General features: G+C 51.0%; 1 protein-coding gene across 1 annotated transcript; it reads left to right on the top strand.

Annotated features, from left to right (window-relative positions):
* Positions 1-11,595: 11,595 nt before the first annotated feature.
* Positions 11,596-12,958, top strand: LOC100904237 (elongation of very long chain fatty acids protein 7). Its single transcript, XM_003745929.2, has one exon. The coding sequence runs from the start codon at positions 11,748-11,750 to the stop codon at positions 12,612-12,614; it is 867 nt and encodes a 288-aa protein (XP_003745977.1). The 5' UTR covers positions 11,596-11,747; the 3' UTR covers positions 12,615-12,958.
* Positions 12,959-13,204: the final 246 nt, after the last annotated feature.

The following is a 13,204-nucleotide window of genomic DNA, read 5'->3' as shown; positions in this document are numbered from 1 at the left end:
GATTCGTTCACTCCGTCCCTGCCTCCCGTCGGACGCTCTTCGAATGCGTAATGAAACGATCTTATCTGAGAGCTCCCAGTTTCCTTCCGTCGGAGATTTTTCTTGCACTTTGGCCCTCGTTGATGAACTCGGCACACTTTTGCCCCCGAGTGGATCAATCGAGCTTGGAGGATAATTGGATACACCGAGTGGGATTTGGGAGATTTACATACCTACCGATGAAAGACACCGTAGGACAATGACCCCAGCGGGCAGAGTTTATAATTTATTTCTTTAGCAGAGAGTCGCCCCCCAGTCCTCTACGTCACATTTCCATGGGCGCTGACCATCATTAGACGGTACATGACAACTCATCGCCGACCAACTCATCGCCGAAATCTAGACGCCGAATTCTCAACGCCGGATACCTCAACGCCGAGACAACTCGACGCCGAGACAACTCATCGCCGGACAATTGATCGCCGGTCAACTCAACGCCGAAACTTAGCCTGCTCCGGATGTTCTTTGCGCGAATATGATGCGTTCACCTCAAATCAGATGATGCGTTCCTGCTTCGTCATATTTGCGTCATTTTATTCTCACATAACCTTATGACAAGTCTTAAGTGTAGAATCTGCTAGGACGGCCAGGACCTCGGCAGTGTTCATCGACCTCGTCCGTTAAGGTACTTCTTTTCGAGCTTTTTCCGATATGCACGCAATCATCCAGGGTTTCACAAGGAAGTCTTCGCGCACCCGCGCAAGTATTCGACTACCGTAAACGGGTGGAAGTCGTTGACTCGTCTGGAAGTACATATTGTCAAGCTGTGTACTTGGGATAGCAAATCATCTGGACGCATCATTTTCAAGCAGTGTGCCTCCTGAGCTTAAATCGAGTTAGCAACAGGTTCTCGGCGCTAAGTTGACCGGACCCGACAGGTCCTCGGCGTTGAGTTGACCGGCGATCAATTGTCCGGCGTTAGGTTGTCCGGCGATGAGTTTTCTCGGCGTTGAGTTGTCTCGGCGCTGAGCTATCCGGCGTTGAGAAGTCGGCGTTTAGATTTCGGCGATGAGTTGGTCGGCGATGAGTTGTCTGTGTCCGATCATTAGAGCCAGAATCCGGAGGTCTAGATCTATCGATACAGACGGTGATTGGAAAACAGGAAGGCTTCCAAAATCGAGCCTGAGTCTCTGATGGTTCCGAAAAAGATCGATTCGGTCTTTTTCCCAATCCAGGCGTCCATGACTCAATTTCGGAACGGACCCGAAGCTGTAAAAAACACTCTCAATCATCTCCCGGAGACAGTCGATCAGGTGAGGCGTTCGGCCACTCGGGAAAGGTTCGAGCGAGGGACAGGGTGAGGGTGTCGGCGTGGAGAGCTTCAAAGCGGGATTCGTCCAAAGTCAAACTTCGTCCCTAATAAATTATGAGACGGCAGCGCGGGCGAGACTCAATCAGCGCTCCCGTTTGAGGACCTCATTAACTCAATCTGCTCAAAGAGTCGCTCTCCAAAAGAGGAAGATGTCGAGGGACGGTGAAACCCTTCAGTATTATTGAGCTTCTTTCTGACATGCGAGAATGAATCGGCAAGGGGATCGAGTGGTTAGCGCGTCCTGCGACCCGAACGCGAGAGCTCCACGACTGCAACGACCCTCGGCGAAACAGGCGGACCAATCCTGAACATCAGCGTAGGTTTCCTACTGCCTTCCCTCTTCGGTCCTGTGGAACTTCGGCTGAGGACACGGCGCAAAACAAATTGCTCGGGAGCATTTCCCGCCTTTGCTATGCGGTGATCGAGCCGACTATCCGGCTCAGTGACCGCGTCAATCTGCACACGGTCTTCTTTGTGCGGGAAGACTTGGAGCGTTTGCAGCCCTCTTACTCCTCTCCATCCATATGCGCTGACATTCACAGCGTGCCGACGGATTCGCCGAATTCCGTCGCATTCTATTTGTTCCCAATCTTTGCCTTCCTCGGGAACGCTCCGCATGGCGCTCCCGTGCATGCCGATCCGAGCTTTCGACGAGATCGCCGCGGACTGTCTGGGTGTCGAGTGAGGCATTCTCGATCGTATCCTTCACCACTTTTTTGCGCACGCTTTTTCCGGAGCTGCTCGAGTCGTGCGTTACGCAATATTTCGGGAGCGTCGAGTCAAGAGGGCGCCGATTCGACGGGAGCTACTGTTCCAGAAAGGTGCTGCTCATTTTTTCTGTCGATTATTACGTTCGAAATGAGCGATGAAACCTGGTAGTGAGTGCCCCGTAAGTATTCCCTCATGAGCGGTCATGATTTTTGATCCGCGGATCATGACCGCAACATAATCAGCAATTTCCTCGCCGTTCACTGGCATAATACTTGCGGTTCCTGAACTCGTCTGATTGCGAGGCGACGACAATCGCCGCACCGGGTGTCTATTTTGTCTTTTTCTTGCTCTTCGCCCCCACTCCGGTAATGATCATGACGTCGTTTCCGCTATTCGACCGTCGATGATAACGTCGATGAAAATATTCCTCTGGAACTTATGGATCTTTGCATTTGGTCGAAAATCATATTGATTGCTGGACAAGTAGTATCCTCGAGACATATTCGCATGGAAATTTATATCATTCGTCTGGATGTTTCCGGAAAAAAATTCCGAAAAATAATATCGAACCGAGCAAGGGATATGCTACAATATCGATGATATTCCTCTTTGCATGCATTATTCTCTGCTCTACCGAGGTGATCTGTGATGATCCGATATGCGGACGATGATGACCTTCCAGGCTAATAATGAAGAATCGACTCGAAATCGTATTCAGCTCTCTCCGTGAGATGTCGACCTCCGGACACCGGGTCGAGCATTCCCTCACCTTCCTGGAGGATCACGTGTAGAGAGTGATCAATTCGATCAACTCGAAGAGCGAAACTTGTCGTTGGGGCTGCTCTCGGGCGCTGTCGTAGTCGAAAGTATTCCGCTTCGTTTCCTGGAAAAACGAGTTAGCGAACTCGTAACGGATTCGCCCCTGGTGCGATTCCGCTCCTGTGAATCGCCCTTCGCTGATGGCTCTAACAGTTGTCTGACTGAGTGAGTGAGCAGCGGTCATAATTCGCGGAAGGCTTGATACCTGTTTCACCATAACCCCGGTGGTGCCAAAGGGCTGACCCAGGGTTGTGACCGAGGCGCGAGGATCGGCTTGAACCATCCGGGCGGTCGGTGGTGTCTGTGGAGCACTTTCTCCTTTCGCGCAGGCGAAACCACCAAAGTTCATGGTCACGCGCGCTGCTTGAACCGGACCACTGGGATATACCAAGTTCAAGGGCGCGCTTTTTCTGGATCTGCGCTCGCCCGCGATATCCGCTCCATCTCCGACAGATCGTCAACAATCCAGACACAGGCATCCCCGGACATATACCGTACACACGATGATCAACCCTTAATATCCGGATTTTCCGCGTCGTCACGAGAGCGTCCTGCGGCGGGGACTTGTGCTCGGGGAGGCTGCTCCGGCTATTTCGAGAGTACGCGGCGTGCCGACTCGGACACAGCAGGACATTAGAGAAGCATTCCGGTCGGAAGATCTCGGGTTTCCCCGGGAATCGTCGGTCGATGTCCGGCAACGTCCTGTTTCTCTGAATGATTTCAGAGAGAGATCCTGCAGTCGGAACATTCCGCGACTAATGAATCGAGCTAGTGTCGAGAATCTCATGGCAATCGCATTCATCCGACCTGAGATTGTCGACCAGAGTTTCGGCGGAGAAAGGTAAACTCAGCCGAACAGCCGCCCGGTGTGCGAATCGTTACCGAAAAGTTTATCCCGCCGATCTTATTCAGGACTTCGCTTACGCAAAGCAAGCGGATATGCAAATGATGCTGAATCGTTGTTGTTAGCAAAGAGTCGAGTGCGCAGAAAATGCGTGAAAATCCTCGGCTTTGGACAAAGCAGCAAGATTGAGACATATGTAGCTTGTGACCGTTTCCGATCGATAAGAGCATCGGCTTGCGGAGCACGAGCGAGCCCGGAACGGTTTTCGGCCTTCGTAGGTCGATGACGTTCAGTCGGAGCCGCTTCCTGCTGACTGCCACCGAAACTCCGGTCAAGGTCGCGAACTTCTGACCGATAAATGACTTTGAAGTGCCGTACATTGGAATGCGCCCCTAGCTCCGATGCTTCATCCATTTCCGCTCCGCGCTTCACGTACGAGCCGCTATGTAGATTCGCAACGTAGGCATTGATCGGGGGAGCCCCGAGCTCTGAATGGCTGGGGAAGGCTCTTCACGCAAATCATCTCGGCGGGTTCATAGCGGTACATCCGATGACATTCGGTGAATGATCGGGATCGCTGGGCAATCGTCTCGACTCGAACGAGCAGCTCCATTTGTTCGGACCTCCACCGACGGAAAGCGAAAAGGCTCGGTCGAAGGGTTGAGATCTTAAAAAAAAAATTACACCCGATACAATGTAAGCTCCGAGTACCGATAGAAGAAGTCTCTCGGCGGTCCGAAGCGATCAGGTATCGCTGACTTCCGTTCCAAGGAATCTATTCCGAGTTCTGAACGGGCTCCTCTGTTATCCGATGGAAGAAGCGAAAACATTCCCGTGCAGACAGGGACATGAATAAATTCCGGGATCTTTGCTCGAGTTTCCGATTCCGAAAATTCGAGAAAGTGAAAACGACCCGAAGCGTGACGACCATTGACCGGCGAAAAATTTGAATATTTGTCGCTAATCAATCCGTCAATCAGCTCAACGAAGTCGACTCCGAGTCTCATTGTGAGCATCGGACCCCGAACTAATTCCGCTCGAGGAGATCCTGCCAGATATGGGAACAGATTCTCAGATGCCCTCAAAAGTTTGATGTTCGGGGGAAGCGGCCTGCTTTCCATCATCGCAAGATTTTTCAATGGGTCTTCCAAGGTCTGGGACTCGGACGGGCCTCAGACTCGGAACCGAATGGAATTCGTCCGAATTCCACGATGTCGCCTCGCATATCGGCCCGATAGGTGCCGAAATTTATTGGCGGATCGTAGAGTCCAAATTCGTCCACTCCACTCCTCCCGGCTCGATGGAGACCGCTATATAAACGACAGTCTTCGAAAAGAACAAGAATTTTCCTCAGAGCGTCATTAAGTTCGTTCCGGATGCGACATCCGAATGGCTTCTGGCAAGCGCTTACGAGACGATCAAGAAGAACGGCGACGGTTCGGTTCTCACCTCCGCGTGGGAGGCGAATCGCTTTTAGACGAATTCCAACTCTGGGAAACACCGAGCGATTTACGCCCGGTGACAAAATCGACACGCCTCCGCCGTTTTGCTCGTTCCAAACAAATCGAATCCCGCAAATGCTCCCGTTACGAGTCGCTACCCTTGTCGAGCCAAAACGTCAGTTCTTCCCCTGTGTGAACGTGAAAGCTTGTCCGTGTTTCGGAACGCGATGCATTTGCGCACGCGGATGCGTACAACGAGCCGAACTCGGGCTCCCCGCGTCCCTCTCTGGTGGCGGTCCCGACTAGATAGTTTTCCACTGTCAACAAGTCACATCAGTTGTTCACCATTTCGCATCGCTCATTCGTTCTCAGAGTGAACGATGCCGTCTGAGCGTATCTGTTTTGTCTGGCTATGCTGCTTCGTATCGGATATGCTGCTTGGACAGCTGATTCTGTCACGCATGAGGGCTCGCGAGACATTCCGGTCCCAATTCTCGTGTCGAACTCCCCCGAAACTTCGTCTATATCTATCATGGTTTCGCCGGAATATCCAATCGACGTAGAAATGACTCAACACGGCCGGGATCAGAGTTCCGTGGCCACCGGTTAGACAAAGAGTCTACATTCTATAATCCTCTAACTCCTTGATCATGAGCCTGGCAGTCGAGCCCGCCGCATTGGACTCCATGACGAAAAAGTAATCTCACTCCGGAGTTTCATATGAGACACTCTCAAACACTGAAGTAGCCCATAGTCTCTCCGAGTGGACAGAAAACGTGACAGGGGGGTACACAAACCGCAGGATCCCCCATAACAATCATGATAATAATAAAAGATGAGGGGATTGCGTCGCATCTCGCGAGTTCACATGTGTCGTGAATTGTGGTGATGACCCCCTCCCTCTCAGACGCAACTGTACCTTTGAAACCAGCAACTAATATCATAGTAAATTGACGACCTTCCGCGAGTGGGTCAGCAAATAGTGTTTCTTCTGGAGTGTAGTAGTAAATCAACTAGCAGGATGTGGAACTTCGCGAAGGAAGCACAATGCATGCTGATGATCACCATCAGTGTGCTAATGAAGGAGAAAGAAAACAACGGAGCTAAATTAGCCTGCTGTTCTTCTTGGGGCGAATCTCGACCCGGTCTTGAATCCGTCAGATTTTCCAGGGCTGAAAACGGTCGCCACAACCACACAACAATAGCTCGACAGCGAGGTACCCGTCTGAATCCTCCCTTCCCCAGAAGATCTGTCCCTGATCTTCCGGCTATCTATCGGTCAGGGATGTCGGTGGACAGTCAGCGCACAGCACTGTGCGTCGCAGTGGGTCACAATAACATCCCGTAAAGTGATGAGACTGTTTTCTTGCGCGTCGGCATGAACTAGAAAACCAAGCGAGGGGGGCATTATTTCTGCTTAACGTAACTCCAACGCGTAGTTCCTAAGCGTCGTCTTGACGAGGAACTTCTCGCTGGCTGCCAGAATTTCCTCCTTTTTCGCACGAGAGGGCAAGTGTACCCGCGGTAAAGACACGGCGGACGAGTCAACGCTGGACAGTGTCAACAGTTCCATTGTTGGCGACGATTGGAATTGCAGACGAGCAAGGGCTTATGCAAGATTACGATTCTGTAAAAATGTCATACCGGCTTTTTTTTCTCCTAGTTGTGCGAAGCGTACCCCATAGCCGACCATTTTTCAGGGCTCCAAAGTTCACGTACCGTTGGAAAATTTCAGGATAGGATCCATTTTTCTCAGGACACGCAGACATCTGGAATCCAATGAACAGGATTTTGGGGGATAAATAAAACATGTATGATTGTCTCGCTGGAACATAGAGGAGGAAAGCTGATTGTTGAATAGAAAACTCTATCGACAGAAACGTAAATATGTTAATCCCGAAGACTTTGGGAGAACTTGAGCAACGGGACGAGGCGACCTCTGTTCGAGCTGTTCCTCCCGTCTATCAGAAACTTATCCGCTTAATATTCAGCAGGGGACAGATCGGTCCGAATCTTCTGTCGTTTTCCTTTTCAACAGCAATCTTTGATGTCGATGCGACGAGTGTTGCCGTTAAGGAGTCGCAGCCCGGATTTAGGAGAACATGCCTATTTTTTTTGTCGTGGTCAATCACAGAACAGAGGGTTGGCACCCTATCGGAGCCAATGGGTGCTCGTTGAGCTAGAAATCCCATGTTGGTGGAGAACTTTCAGCTTTCAAATATTCACATTTTGCGAGTTTCGCTTGTTTTCTCTCCCGCTTTCCCCCAAAATTTATACTTTCACTAGCGCCTATGCTAACAGCACAAATTTATGCTGACTTTTTCTGTGCGTTTGGTGTATCTCTGTGATTCCCAGGGATGCATTGCATAAATTCTTTCGGGTCTTCTGCGAGGAGTCCTTTCTCGTATTCGGCACCTCTAGTATTCTGATATTCCTGAAGAGCTTGATCTCCACCCAGCACGATCCGTGGTATGATTATCGCCTATCACTAATTCGTTTTGCATCAAAGCTCATGATTTCTTCTCGCGAAACCTTCCCGCGCGCGTTATTGAAGGGGCGCCAACCCTTCTGGCGGGGTTCGTCTCCAGCGGCGAGAGCGCAGCTTGCACTTTGACTCTGGATTCTGACACTCATACTATTGACTTTGCGCAGACCTCGACGTAATTCTGCTGATAGTCCGTGAAGGTGTTCCAGTCGTTTCCTGCCCGATAACAACAGCACACGTTACCGGTGCGGTAAACAAGACGAGACAACAAATCGTCTTCCTAGATCGATGTTACGGCTAGGGTCGAACCTGGGATCGTGGGTGCGATCGCCGCCGGATGATATTTCTTACTGGATCGAATCATCAAGGGAAAACTGCTTTTTCTTTCGAACAAGTTCAAGAACAACTCCCCCGTCATGGTCCGCTCCGACGCTAGATGCTGATGGTTCAACACTTTCTATGCATTATCCTTTTTCGCCCAAGACCACAGAAAATCTGAGCGTTCGGCTCGAACGGCGCCAGAGAAAATTGAATACTGATGGTTGCGCTTAGCTCATTCCACCCCTGAGCTTCGGTGCAATATCGACGCAGGCGCTCTTGACGCGAGAGGAAGTTCAGAAAACGTGCTCGCTATCAGAAGACGTGCTGCCCCCATTCCGGCGGATGCTAGGGCTATCGGTTCTCTTATCTGTTTGTTTCGACGACGGCTGAGTAATTGTCTACGTTTTTTCCCGTAGTCTTATTCTTCTTTTCCGCGACACGCGGGTCGGGTCCCGATGTCATTGGTTCTGAAACTTCTTACCGGAGGCATCTGACGTTTAGTGGTATCCCCACTCAGTCGACAAGAAAGGAAGGCTCCCATCTGCAGCGGTTTCGCAACGCTCCGATAGGTCGCAGGATACGAGATCGAGCCCGGGAATCTTCAGCCTTGGTGAAACAATAACACCAGCGGTGAACTATTAGGTGAAAGATCTCCGATTCGGTGTGATCGAAAGTAAATCGATCCGGCTTTCGGAATGATCCCGGGGCTCGAACGACCCCTCAATCCGGATCGGCGACACGAGCATCCCGTTTCTGACGAGCCGCCGGAATCGGTCCGAGCAGGGGGCAAGGTCTTCGCTGCCCGTCATTGTTATCGAGGGAATTGAAAATCGATTCTTTGGAAGTGACTCCGGTCCTCTTCCGACAAGAACAGAACCTCCGGCTCGAACCAGGTTTTGAGATCAGTCCAAGAGGGTAAAGTTCGTTTGAACGCTTCACCAATCCGTGAAGATATTAGCAACCGTTCGAACGGACCGCGTGATTCCAGTGTCGAGGCTCCTGAGTCACTTCACTTGTTCCGCTCTAGGGGAAATCGAAGACCGAACATGCCGAGTACAAAAAGCTCCTGGTCAACGAAGAAAGACGATGGACAACAATGAGGAAGACTAGAGTTCCTCAAGTCAGCCCGCGCTATTCGGTCAAGCATGTTTCTGGAAGCGACACGGCTTATATATTTATACTTGTGCCTTCTCTTCGGAGCCGTGGGAGGAGAAACTGGACTCAGAATTGGGACAGAACCCATGCGTCTCCGCATAGCAATCAAGACGAATGGACGTTAACTGCTACTCAGCGTCGACAGACGACACAATGGATCATGTTCTAGCAATGAAATTTCGTGTCCCATCTGGTCGTCTGAGCCCGGATATATCTCTGTCACCCGACGGACTCGGCGATGTGGAAACCATCCGCTCCATGAGCGACTTAGTGAAACAGCTCAACGAATGGATCGATCGTGAATGATCATCGGAGTGGAGAGTCTCTGACTTTTTCGACCGCAGCACAGGAAACCGAAAGACGCGCGGCAGGGGAATCTCGTCCATATTCATGATATCTCCTCCGAGGCGTGGAATCAGACTTCGACGAGATTGTAACTGACCAGCTCGGCTTGTCGTCCTCAATTTAGAAGCGATTTCCGCTCCGTCCTCTGAACCTGATCGGAACCGACAATGTCTTCTATCCACGAGATCGAGAGAATGTCGTCGACGCTGATCGTATTCAAGTATTGGCTTCTCCTGGTAGGTTCGAAATGGCACGATGGACGACGTTGATCTCAGCTCGGATCAACTGGAGAAAAAACAACGAGGGTCCACCGAATGAAAACCGGAAAGAGAACTTCAGCGGAGCCCGCACATCATCAGATCGATCATCATGCGCGCTTCACCGAGATGGGTGCGTCGAGCATGTTCAAGACATGTGTTCACTGGTCATGGGGGGGGGGGGCGCAAATCGAGGAGATCATCGAAGAGCTCGAAAGATGCGGCGTTTTCTTCGAGCGGAGTTCGCGCCGTTTTGCATCGCTCGATTTCGCAGTTTTCGACTGCGCATGACATCCTGTGAGAATGATATGCGCTTCAGCTGCTGCAGAGCGCGGAAGCGTTGACAAAAAGTCTCCTCGTTTCGGAGAATCCGAGACTCCGCAATATGACAGGGGGCTGCTGCACACTAAACAGGAAAACAGGGGAAGACGAGATCAATTCTAAATTACAGTTTTGCATTAAAGCTATCGGGAATGATGGAAGCACAAGGAAAGCGGCTGGGAGCTTTTCCGCCTCGGAGTTTCTAAAGTACAGCTGTCGATTTGATGTTGTCAATCGGAAATCAGAAGCAAAGTCGAAAAGATCCGGTTTCGTCATGAGCATTCGGCGGCCGTGGGGATGTTGTCTTTCGACAGAAGTCTCCCTTCGGGTATTCGTCAAGCATGGATCGGAAGGAAGGGTATGTTCAAAGAAATCCGTAATTGTTATTTTCCACCCTGTCAGCGGCGACCTTCTCAAACGGTAGTTTCTGTCGTCTTATCCGTCGGAGCGACAGTGTTTCCTCGTCGGCTCCCTCGATCGACCTCATGCTCCCTACAGACATCTTCGGGACTTCCGCTCCCAGTGGTCGGCGGCCCAGTCCAGACCACTGGAACCGGTAAAGTTTTGCCGAAAACCCGAGTCCGACCCTCCGATTTCGCCTCGAAACGCTGATGATGGAGCGAGACCGAATCGCTCTTTTCTCTCTGTCAGAGCTCCACGATTCGCGGAATCTGATGTTTTTCTATGGATTCGTACTCCTCCCGAATCCGTCACAGACAAACAGTCTCGGTGTGCAAATGGGCTGAACGGGGAGATTTCACCTATAGGTTCAGCTCTCTCAGAGCTCGTATCTCACTCGCCTGATTTCGCGAGACGACATGACCAGACGGCAAGAGACTCAGCAGTGCTCGTGAGAAGGAAGTCGAGAAACTCCAAGCGGACCAGAACCGAGATCCGGCTGCTCTTCACCGGGCTCCGGAAACGCGCGCGCGATCCGTATCCGTTTGCAAGTTCTCGATAGCATCGAGTCACCGTAAGGGTGTCCACGATCCGATCGGGGGACCTCTCTGTTCTCGGACATGCATCGACTTCAGTTTTTCCGAGACGATGCAATGCCCGAATCAGGAATCAGCTTCCGGCACCGTGAAGACTGCGGAGCGCGGGCGGCTCGCGTAGGAAACGACAAAGAACGACAGTGGCCACAGGCTCGCATGCGAAGCCCTCGATCCCATGAGGCATGAGATCCCACCGACTCAAGATGCGGCGGCCTCTGGCTTGATATCTCTGAGTCGGCCGCGGTAGGCTGCTGGTGGCTCTGTTTGTTTGTTTGTCTAAACATCGATCGGGGCTGCCCCGGCGATGATCGCGTTCGTGGTCTCCGCACTCTCAGAGCTGACCATTGGGGTTCTGACGAGGTGATCAGTGCTTTGAGATTATTCTTAGTCTCGGGTGATCTTCGACCGATTTTCGGCTCAGGGTGCTGCAGTGGCCGTCGACATTGTCCCAGCGACTTCTTCTGCAGCGTCTCCTTTCCTATATTGCGCCCTTTCTCTCTTTGGCGCGCTTCTCATAAAAGAATCCCAGAAGTGTCCATCGCTGAAGATTGAGATAGGAGCCACTTTTTGACTAACTCCATCAGTGGGGTCTCCTAGCCCGGAGAGAAAGTTTCCCGTTTGTGAGCTTGCCGGTGTGGGTTCTGTTGCTTGTGGTAATAGCTGTGTTGTGAAGTAGTCGTTAGGACGACGCTCGAGCGACCATGATTACGCCGGAGGAAAACACGATCCCCCTTCATCCGGTGGAGATGTGGAACAAACTGATGGGTCTGCGCGATCCTCGAACCGTCGATTGGGTGACGCTTTCAGACCCGAAATACATCATCGTTACGCTCGGACTCTACCTGTATATCTCGAAGATCGCCGGACCGCGCTACATGGCCGACAAGAAGCCGTACGACCTCAGGCGGACCATTCAGCTGTACAACATTTTCCAAGTTGTGGCCAACGTGTACTTCTGCTCGAAAATTGCCTACCATGCGTTCGTCAAGTCCGGCTATTCGGGCTACTGCCAAGGGCTCACCTACGCCGCGGATTATCACTCGATGCAGGTACTCGACAATCTCTACTATTACCTCCTCGTTCGTATTATCGATTTCCTCGACACAATGTTCTTCGTCCTCAAGAAGAAATTCACTCACATCACCCAATTGCACGTAATCCATCACACGATCGTCGTGTTCTCGGGCTGGCAGTTCATGAAGTTCGGCGGAGACGGTCAAGTCGTCGTAGGCGTGTGTCTGAACTCGATGGTGCACATCGTTATGTATAGTTATTACTTCCTCTCGTCGCTCGGACCAGAGGTACAGAAGTACTTGTGGTGGAAGAAGTACTTGACGACGTTCCAGATTATTCAGTTTTTCATCATGATCGCGCACACCTCGATACCGCTCTTCGTCGAGTGCGGTTATCCCCGAGTTCTTATGATGCTCGTGATACCCCAGGTCTGTCTGATTCTCGGTCTTTTCGTGAACTTCTACATACAGAGCTACATCAAGAAGAACCGTCGTCCAGTCCACATGGCTAATGGTTCTTCTATGGAAAAGAAGATCGAACTCAAATCGCATTGAGTTCCTCGAGAGAACCACGAACGGGAAGCTGTTCGAACGAAGCTCATGTGCGGTTCCGAACCGTCGGATCGTTGTTGAATTCGTGGAATGAGGATGATGGGTTGCAGTGTGAAGGGTATCGATAAGCTTTTGTTCGAAGGAGAATTATTACGTTGTTAAATAATCACTACCCGAGGAACGATTCGACAAGTCGAAGGAGGATCATTCAGCAACGTAGGACTACCGCCCGCTCTGTTAATGTCATACTCATTGTCAGGACTCCGGCAGAATTCGCCGCCTCATCTCCATAAGAAGTGTATATAAACTTTGCATATTTAAGTTAGAAATGAATAAACACATGAACAATACTCCGGCGTCTCGACGTTCCACGACGCCATTTCTACATATGGATTTAATTTGTATAAATCGCCGTGTTGAATACCACGATACCACGAGTCTTCAGTTATTCTCTGAGCGGCCTCTGCCGGTAAATACCGCAAGCACGAGCGAAAGCGAAGACGATGCTAATCTACGCGATCACATATCACGTCAGAAATGATTTTCGCTCAAGTTTGTCCCAATCAAAAACGACGCTCCAATATCCGCCGAAG

Source organism: Galendromus occidentalis, unplaced genomic scaffold (genome assembly GCF_000255335.2).
Source record: "Galendromus occidentalis unplaced genomic scaffold, Mocc_1.1 scf7180000077486, whole genome shotgun sequence".
NCBI lineage: Eukaryota > Metazoa > Arthropoda > Arachnida > Mesostigmata > Phytoseiidae > Galendromus > Galendromus occidentalis.
This window is presented reverse-complemented; position numbering and strand designations above follow the sequence as displayed.